This window comes from Antennarius striatus, chromosome 2 (assembly GCF_040054535.1).
Source record: "Antennarius striatus isolate MH-2024 chromosome 2, ASM4005453v1, whole genome shotgun sequence".
In the NCBI taxonomy this organism is placed as follows: domain Eukaryota; kingdom Metazoa; phylum Chordata; class Actinopteri; order Lophiiformes; family Antennariidae; genus Antennarius; species Antennarius striatus.
In genome coordinates this window covers 3,480,567-3,490,000 of record NC_090777.1, presented here as the reverse complement: position 1 = coordinate 3,490,000, position 9,434 = coordinate 3,480,567, and the positions used below count along the sequence as shown (strand labels likewise).

At 45.8% G+C, this 9,434-nt stretch overlaps 1 protein-coding gene across 2 annotated transcripts in view; it reads right to left on the bottom strand.

Moving 5' to 3' along the window:
* The window catches only part of LOC137613611 (sodium- and chloride-dependent GABA transporter 1-like), an 8,928-nt gene extending 1,421 nt beyond the window's left edge, over positions 1 to 7,507 (bottom strand). Inside the window, exons 1-15 of one of the 2 annotated variants that reach the window (XM_068342977.1) lie at positions 7,232 to 7,507; positions 5,696 to 6,102; positions 5,293 to 5,424; positions 5,059 to 5,159; positions 4,752 to 4,861; positions 4,459 to 4,591; positions 3,704 to 3,838; positions 3,511 to 3,614; positions 2,840 to 2,964; positions 2,627 to 2,739; positions 1,867 to 1,998; positions 1,667 to 1,769; positions 1,280 to 1,380; positions 987 to 1,154; positions 1 to 903 (exon numbers count right to left, since the gene is read on the bottom strand). The exon at positions 1 to 903 is cut by the window's left edge and continues 1,421 nt beyond it. In XM_068342977.1, the coding sequence (XP_068199078.1) occupies positions 508 to 903; positions 987 to 1,154; positions 1,280 to 1,380; positions 1,667 to 1,769; positions 1,867 to 1,998; positions 2,627 to 2,739; positions 2,840 to 2,964; positions 3,511 to 3,614; positions 3,704 to 3,838; positions 4,459 to 4,591; positions 4,752 to 4,861; positions 5,059 to 5,159; positions 5,293 to 5,424; positions 5,696 to 5,927 (2,085 nt within the window). In that variant the 5' untranslated portion in view covers positions 5,928 to 6,102; positions 7,232 to 7,507 and the 3' untranslated portion in view covers positions 1 to 507. Of the gene's footprint in view, positions 904 to 986; positions 1,155 to 1,279; positions 1,381 to 1,666; positions 1,770 to 1,866; positions 1,999 to 2,626; positions 2,740 to 2,839; positions 2,965 to 3,510; positions 3,615 to 3,703; positions 3,839 to 4,458; positions 4,592 to 4,751; positions 4,862 to 5,058; positions 5,160 to 5,292; positions 5,425 to 5,695; positions 6,512 to 7,231 lie in introns of those variants that run through there. The other variant, XM_068342971.1, reaches the window with a different exon arrangement.
* Positions 7,508 to 9,434: the final 1,927 nt, after the last annotated feature.

Here is a 9,434-nt window from a genome sequence, read left to right as displayed (position 1 = left end):
TCACAGAGTGCAACGTTTCGGAAAAGAGACAACTGTGTGAGGTTCAGTAAACATCCACAATAAAAAAAAAAAATTGACACCATCCCTCGCACTCGTCAATGGTGTCAATTTTGGTCACGACTTCATCTACTATATTCACACGGTATTTACTTGATTCATGAAGATATTCAACAAATCTCTAATCTATATCTCTATGTTTTTTTCTTTTCTCACAGTATTACACAGTATGTTTATATTTTTTTCTGAATTACGGTTGTATTTGTGTACACTAACAGTCTTTGAGATTGATCTTTTTTCCTTTTTTTTTTCTTTGTATGCAAACCAACAACCAGACGTCATCATCGGCTTGGCCTTACAAATGCAGAAAAAAAAATTAAACGTGATTTTTGAAACTCTATTTTTGATCACATATTGCCCCCCCGGAGGTAGGTGTATCAATTTAAAATCTTGGAAGTCCTTTGTAATGTCTCTTTTTGTCTACGTGCTCCATGAGGGATCGCTTGTCGTCTACACGTTGGCCTCGGCGTTGGTCAGATTGGAGGTCGGGCTGGTTGGGTTTGCCGGGTTCAGCGGCTCCGTTAGGCTAGCCGTGTTCGGCGGCGGGCTAGTCGGGCTAACGGACGTGACGGCGGGGTTCGCTGGACTGGCCATGGTGTTGGTGGTGGTGATGGTGGTGGTGATGGTGGTGGCGACGGTCGGAGAAGACGCCGCTGGGCTCGTCGCCGGGTTAGCGGCGGTCGCTAGCGGTGCCGGATTGGTGGGGCTGGACGGGTTGGGCGGAGCTGGGTTGGCGGGGTTAGCGGGGCTGGATAGGTTAGCCGTGTTGGTTTCCATCTGCTGCTCCGGCCCGTTCTCCTGGGGTCGCCTGACCACCGCCGGGGGCTTCAGCATTATCCGAAGTCGCTGCGAGGGAAACGTTTAGTTAGTCGGGTTAGTCGGAACATATCCCAGCATGCAACACCTGACGAGCCCAGGCCTATCCTCACTTCTTTATAGGTGCCCTTGAGTCCCAGATACATGTAGATCATGTATCCCGGTATGAGAATCATGGAGGAGAGCGCCATGAGCCAGCCGACGCCCTGACCCCACCCCGGGAACACGTAGTCTCCCATCGTGAGAGGAACCATCTGGATGGCGCTGAACAGGAACACCCCCTGTGTGGGAGACACAAGACGCTTCATGCATCCCATAATACCTCCAACAAGCAGGTATTATTCACTTTATCTATCGTTTGCATTTCTCGTGTCACGACCGCTAACGTTTAGCGCTAAGTACTCACGCCGACGATGAGAGGCGTGAACACGACCCAGCACAGCTTCCACCATACACACGGCCTGTAGCCAATCATCTCCTCAATGTTGTCGTAGAACTTGTTCACACCTGTGATGTAAATGAATCTATGATCAAAATATTCATATCCAATTTATTTCAATTTCCCGCCGTTCCGCCACGCGTGTTGATGAGGGACGGCGGTGGAACGAGTGGGGGGTGGAACGCTCCAGCGCTCCTGACCTTCAGGCAGTTTCTGGACAGACGCGACGTTTTTATCCTATCAAATTTGCGATGTATCAATAAGCTCTTCTGAGGTGGAAAAAAAAGCATCCCCAATGTCGATTTTATTTGGTTTTGCTGCGGCTAAGGGGGGCGCGGGGGCGGGGATACACACCGTAACACCAGGATATAGAGATGCATTCAAAGAAGACCAGGAACAGCAGAGACATCCCACTGGCGGAGTAGTAGTCAAACAACTTGAACACGTAAATTCCTCCCTGATTCCACAAAGAAAAAGACGTTAAAAATCCCTCATTTATTTAATAGTCAAATACACCAGAGTCGCCCCCCCCCCATCTCTCTCTCTCTCTCTACCTGTGTGATGTTTGAAAGTCCGATCACATACGACACCAGACACACGACGGCGATGAAGATCTCTCGTCTGCCCCTAAGAACTCTGGGAAACTCATCCACCAGAGCGGTGATGAAGCCTTCCACGGTGCAGAACTGAAGGAGGAAATCATGCAAACAGTGTTAAGAGCAAGTGTGAATTTTTTTTTTTTTGCAGCGTTCGCGTCTGCTGCTTCTTCCTTTGATACAAAATATGCATTTTTTTTTTTTTTTTACCATAAAGATGTATATTTGAATAGTTTGCTAAATGTATTGGAAAAAAAACAACAACAGTTATTATAGTTGTTAGGCTGACTGATGATGATAAATGTGGAAGAACTGCCGTGTGCACCAAACCATGGGACAAAGGCATTAAAGTCGTCTTCTGAATGACCGAGCATCAACTTTTAGGGAGACCGTTTTGGTAATAGCGCTGTTATGCAAAAGCTCAGCGGCGCCGTCGTTTAGGATGGAGATATAATGTGTATTTTACTGTGAAGGATGCGTTTATCTGTCTGGTTCTAGACCTGGATGTCCACAAAACAGAAAACACTGAGAGAATGAAGCCTGCAGGATGAAGGTGGTGAAGCAGTCCACCAGACGTCCATTCGTGTTAATCACGCAGAAAGCAGGGCTGACTGGAATGATATGATATGATATGATAAGATATGATATGATATGATATGATATGATATATACCTGAATTTTAAATATTTAGGTCAGCCCATGAGCGGATCATCCTCACCTGGCTGTCAATCCCCAGCATGAGCAGCATGGAGAAGAACAGGATGGCCCAGAGAGGAGACACCGGCAACTGGGTCACCGCCTCCGGGTAGGCCAGGAAGGCCAAACCAGGACCTGGTTGGAAAATTATATTTTATTCTGATAATAATAATAATAACAATGATAAAACATAAAATATTCACATTCATTTAAAGGAAAGAAGAAGAAGGTTTACCTGAAGCTGCTACATTGGCGATGTCTTTCTTTGTGACGTGAGCCATGAAGCCCACAATGGAGAAGATAACGAAACCAGCAAACATGCTGGTGCACGAGTTGATGCAGCACACGATGACTGAATCTCTGCAGGGAGAGAGGGAGAACCGGCCCATTGTCACAGATTTAAGCTTCGCTTTGGTTTGATTTCCTTCTTGAAGAAAAAGAGTCGACACAGGAAACACCTCAAATCTGACGGAGTTCCTTCAGAACTCATCGATAGAAGTGATTGGGATCCATCAATTAGTCATCTGTTCAAAAGGATTATTCTAGAGAGAGATCCGTGTGAAATAAGGACACAAATTGAAGGCAAACGTTTTGTTTTTTTACGTAACTGAATGTTTGTGTGACCCAGAACTGTGGAGCTGCTGGACACACACATATATACGCACACACACACACACACACACACACACAAGCTTCAGCGAGAAACAGCCTTCGCCTTAGATTATTACCGCGTTCATGTCAGCAACTCGAATTAATAAGACCCTTGAAGCGCTTTTATCAAGAGATCTTTCATACGTGCACATCGCGTGGAAGAAAAATATGGATTTAATTATTGCTGGTGCGATGTTCTCAGACGTTCTCTGCCCTATGGATGAACTCCATTCTGTGAACTCTCTCTGGTCTTACCTGTAAACATTATTATTGAAGGGGTTGTAGCTGCCCAGAGCTATAAGTGACCCCAATCCCAATCCATAGGAGAAAAAGATCTGAGTGGCTGCATCCAGCCAGACCTGACAAAACAGCGTGGAATACAGGAGCGTTAATCATACAAATACGTGGTTTTGTTTGTTTTGTTGGGGGGTTTTGTTTTTTTTTTTACCTCAGATTCTTTGAGCTTTTGAAAGTCGGGCGTGATGTAGAACAGAATTCCCTCTTTAGCCCCGGGGAGGGTCACCCCACGGATGAAGAGAATGAATAGCATGAAGTAGGGGTACGTCGCCGAGAAGTAAACCACCTATAAAAACCAAACCAGAGCGTCACCAGCGCGGGGGGGGGGGGTACCTCGTGACTGAAATCTATAAATCTATAAGGTCGTCACATTTTCTAGATTTATGTTCTTCTGTCTCCTCCAGATGAAAAAACAAAAAACAAACCAAAAAAAGAGGCCGAATATTCAAAGAAAACGATGCATCTTTGGCTTGATGTGGGGGGGAAAAGGATGGGTGGGGGGTGGGGGGGTATAGCTTGTGCCCAAAACAAATTTTATTTGCCACGGTCACATGATGCAGTAGATTTTTTTTTTTCCTCCAAATGTGGCGCCACAAAAGGGAGGGGAAGCTGCTCCAGGAGGAGGGAGAGGACTAAAACCAGATTGCAGCGTCGGGTTGCTATCGTGAATCCACACTCAGTGTGAACGCCGCGTCAGGGGGATTGGAATTAGACAAGCCACCGCGAGGCAAGAGGAGGATTTGTGAGCCATGGATGTTTGATTCCTCTTCATTTGTTTTGAATATGGACAAAAATGCACCCTGAATGATTGATGAGGTGATATTAGACTGATAAATATTTGATTATCTGTCCTAATTGTGACCAGAAGAGGTGTTGGGATGCCCAGATCTGGTTGGAATATCTTACCTTCCCCGTCCAGCTAACCCCTTTCCAGATACAGAAGTACACGAGGACCCAGGCGATGGCCAGCGTTATCGCCAGCGGCACTCGAATCTGGCCTGGTTTTTCCAAGCCATCAGTCATTTCATGCATGTTGCGCCTGGAAGTCAGAGCAAGCAACAAACAGGACTATTATGCACACAAGTGAATGCACATGCAAAGGGGGTGGGGGGGGGAGGAGGAGGATGTCTTTTGTGTGTGTTTGGGATGCATGCAGCCTCCGTTGTGTTCAAGGCAAGAGGAATAAGTCGATATCTTACTCCCAGAACTCCACCACTGCGCTGGTGAGGTTGGTGGTGTCTATGATGGAGTGGTTCGTGTAACATTTCTCTGTGTTCCAAGCGTTGTTACATGAGCTCCATGGAAGATCCTGCAGAACAGGAAAAAAAAAAAAAGTAGAGTTTTCTTCTTCTCTTTGACGCATGCAAGGATTTTTTTTTTATTTCTAATGGCAGTTTAGGGTTAAAATCCCTCATTTACTGATAAAAAAAAAACCAAACAAAACCTTGAACCTTTTCTGATTTTTGCATGATAATAGATCATGTGAGTATGTTTTATAATACTTACAGTGGTGAAGGAGTTGTACAGATAGTAAATGGCCCAAGAAATGATTACAACGTAGTAAATGTTAAGCCAGAAGGACAGGACAGCTGCTGCGAGGCCCACACCTATACAGAAACGAGTCAGGGGAATGTGTGCTACGTGTCCATAAATCCTTAGAATGAAAATTATTTATATGAAAGCATGAATAAGTTTCAGACAGGCCTGTTATTTAAAAAAACACATGCAGGGAGGGTGTACCTTTAAACATTGGGGCCAGTTTCCACACGCCAAGCCCCCCAATTGAGGTGTACTGACCCAGGGAGCACTCCAGTAGAAACAAGGGGACTCCAGCAAAAATGAGAGTCAAAAAATAGGGAATCAGGAAGGCTCCTGGATGGGGGGGGGGTGGAGGGGGGGGGGGGTAGACGAAGTTAAAAGAAAAGAAAAACAGTTTCAGGCTAAAAAACTGCACTGACGCATCATGTAAAACGTGTCTGATATTCATTCTATTCATGTAAGTCGACAAGGTCAATTAGATAAAGCCCGACTATGTGTATCATGGAGCTGAACGGCGCCGTGCGCTTTGCGTAAAATTAGATGTGTGTATATGTGTGTGTGTGTGTGTGGGGGGGGGGGGTAATAATAAATAAATAATGTTTACCTCCACCGTTTTTCCCACAGAGGTAGGGAAATCTCCAAACGTTTCCCAGTCCAATTGCATAACCCACACACGACAGGAGAAAATCGAATTTTCCCACCCATGTTTCTCTATCAGGCACATCCTTTTTCTGCTTCTCGGGCTTCACGTCCAGTGACTTGGGTTTGTCATTATTTGTGGCCACCTCGTTCAGTTCTGTGACTTGTCCATCCGTTTTCGTGCCGTTCGTCGCCATGTCTCTAGGTTTGGCAGAGGTCCTGGCAGTCGGACGGGAGACTTCAGCACCAGTCCACGCAGACAGCAGCTTCGCGGTTTTGTTTTGGGGGTTTTTTTTTCCCAGAACCTAACCTTTAGGACCAAATGTCTGGAGATGAAGCCTGAATGCGCACGGCTCTTCGGTCGCCGTTAACCTGGAATCGTGAATAGAGCATGGTCGGTTTTTTTTTTTTTTTTTTGGTTTTTTTTTTTTCAGGAGAAGACGCTGGGGAAGAAAATGTGGTTTCTTGTGAAGCAGACATGGAAACGTTTGGAAAATGAGTTGCACAAAAAAAAAAAAAAAAAAAAGAAGCAATAAAATCCACACACATTGAAATATTTTCCAAAAAAACGCAGAATCAAGCATTTCATGATCATTTGCGCGCCCCCCCTGCCACCACCACCACCACCACCACCACCCTCCCTCCCCCTTGACAAAATATTCATTCATATCAGACTCAACAAACACCAAAAAAAGAAAAAAAAAACCCATCGAAGGCAAAGTCATGTTGGACTTGCTCCAATAACTAAATCACATACAACAGATTGCGAGTGAATTAACAGCAGCTAAAAACAGATCAATACACGTTATAGCAATGGCAAAAATTGCAGTTCAATGAGCCTAAATGATATTTTATAGTATTAAAGCCGACATAAAAGAATAAAACTTGAAAACAAATCACAGGGGGGGAAAAAAAAAAGAAAAACACGCACTGCAAGCGCAAGACGCACCGTGGCGAAAGCAAATAGCCTATGAGGAAAAAGCACAACGAATACCACCAATTACCACCTGCAGATTCCTCCAACAGTTATCCACACACAGAACCACAAGCAGCAGGGGCACAGAGAATGTCTCAAACAAAACTGGAACACAAAAACGCACAGTGGAGACAAAGGGATGTCCAATGCGTAAAAGCTTTACGCATCAAGCTGCACAAACAGCCACCCCGTTCTACCCGATTAATTGGGTACCAATTGCGTTATTAAACGCACCACAACGCACATCCACACTCGCAGCATCCAATAAACAAGCAAAAACCGCAAAAACCAATTCTCTTATTTAATTGGCTCTAGCGCGCATAGATGCGGAGCGCATCATGCGGTGGTTATGTTGACCGGAGCGACGCGTCGACAGCCTCATTCACAATTTAAATCACAACTCACCTTTGGCTTTCAGAGACGAGGAACACAAATCACGCATTAAACAGACTCGTTCCCGACACGCAGACAGACTCACGCAACAATTCCAGCAGCCAGTTTGGGGTTTTTGTTTTTTTTACTCACAGTGAATCTGTGATCGGAGCCGCCGAGGACGCGCCGCCTGCCACGAATCTCCAAACGAGGTATCCGTATATTCCCCCCGTGGATGAAGTTGTAAACTCCCAATATTTCTTGCAACACAAATAGGTTTTACTTCCATTAAAAGACTTAAAGGGGCCGCGCAGCGTCGGGGTGGTGGTGGTGGTGGATGGGGGGGTGTCCACGCAGGAGCTGTCCGGCGGGGATCGGTGCTGAAAGACCAGCAAGAGAGGAAGAGGAGGAGGAGAAGGAGGAAGGAGGCTGGATCAACACGGGCAGCAGCCGCTTCGCCTTGTGCGACTGTCTAACATCAACAACCAGAGACTCAACTCCCATCCACACAGCCCCAATGTCATCTCAAAGTCGCCCCCCCACCCTCCTCCCCCTCTTCATCCTCTTCCTCCTCTTCATCCTCTTCATCCTCGTCTATTGGCTGCACCGCTACTCCGGCAGCATGTTTGTTTTAGAATTGAAATTTTGCTCTACTCTTTCTATCCCTATAAATAAATAAATAAATAAATAAATAAATAAATAAATAAATAAATAAAAAGAAGTATAATCACATCTTCTTTTTCTTTTCTTTTTTTAAATTTTATCTCCAACTGAGCAAGTTTAACAATTCTATGTATTGTTATTTCTAATCAATCGATTGATTGTCTTGGCTTTCTGTAAAAAAAAAACGTTTGAATAATTCAGCTCCCTTAACACATTTTCAACTGTTTAAATATGTAAATCTAAACACCCCCTCCCGCCCCCGTAAACGGACCCCCCCCCCCTCCACCCACCCCCCTTCCTCATATCATCCTCCTCCTACAGTAATAAAATGTATGGTCGAGGTGCAAAATGGAAGCATATGGAGGCTGATATGAGCGGCATTGTGGTCCAAAACGCGTTTATTTATTTATTTTGGGGGGGGGGGGCGTTTGGAGGCTGAGAACAATCAGACGCTGTCAGGGGAACTGGCAAATTGTGATTAAGGGAGCCCATCAATAAAGGGAGGGAACATTGGCTGCTTGTCTAACTCTGCATGTAATCGTCTTCCACAAATGATGGGATGATAGGCGAGGATTTACCTCGTGGACTATAGATTCACACCTTTAAAAGTCTGGGGTTTTTTTTGGGGGGGGGGGCTGTTTTGGGGGGTGGGAATAAACGCGGGGCTGGAAACATGTGAATCGTCGCGGATTATTCTTCTATTCTTCTAAAGAAACCACCTGGAAAGTGAGGAAGAGGAGCGGAACACCTCTCCAAGGACGCACCTCGTCATTCCTGCGCGCAACGGTGAGTGATTGTGCACAAAACGGGCCCACTTGTTTGATTTACTTATTTAGCACAAGTTTGTCACGTCTACTTCTTGCCTGCCCCCCCCCCCCAAAAGCGACTGAAGACTAGAATCCACGCGTAACGGCGGTCAAACGCAGGAAACGCGCAGGTTTTTGGGGGTTTTTTTGCTGCGTTTCTGAGGAGCGCGTCGACTCCTGGAAAGCTCCAGTGTGAACGTTCCTATCAGACCTAAAGGGGGGGGGGCACACCAGATGGCGAACCAATGAGGGGTGAACTAACCTGCTCAGTGATACCACATGGAAAGCAGCGTTTAAACCCCCCCATCTGGGTCGCCGTCCCTGCGGACACGGGGCGTGAAACATGACACATATTTATTCACCTGCTGACGGGGGCGCGCAGGCATGTCCAATAGGCTGGTGACATGTGCGCGCAGCCAGCTGACCTCCTCACCCCCCCAGCATCACCACCACGTCTTCATCCAGCTGGAGCCGGGGATGCTGCTCCATTAGGCTGGGATGACTTGTCCTCCCTTGTAATGGCTTTTAGAGTGTGTGTCTGGTTGGGGCTGGGGCTGCCCTTCTTTACGGGCTCACTGGGTGTTAAATCATTTTAATGTTGGGGGGTGGGGGGGGATTAGCGCTCGGGGTTCTCCTTTGGCTTCCTGTCATTTTTCATGTGCAGATCAGATGATATTAATCATGTGAGTCCAGAAACAAACCTATAATACAGTATTTTCCGCACTATAAGGCGCACCTAAAAGCCTTTCCTTTATAATCCAGAGTGCATTATTTGTGAAAAAAGTTTTACAGTGGAACATTCATTGAAGGAACACCTTATAATCCAGTGCAATTTATAAATATAAAACGTTTTCACAGGAGCCATTAATTGAAGGTGCACTTTTATA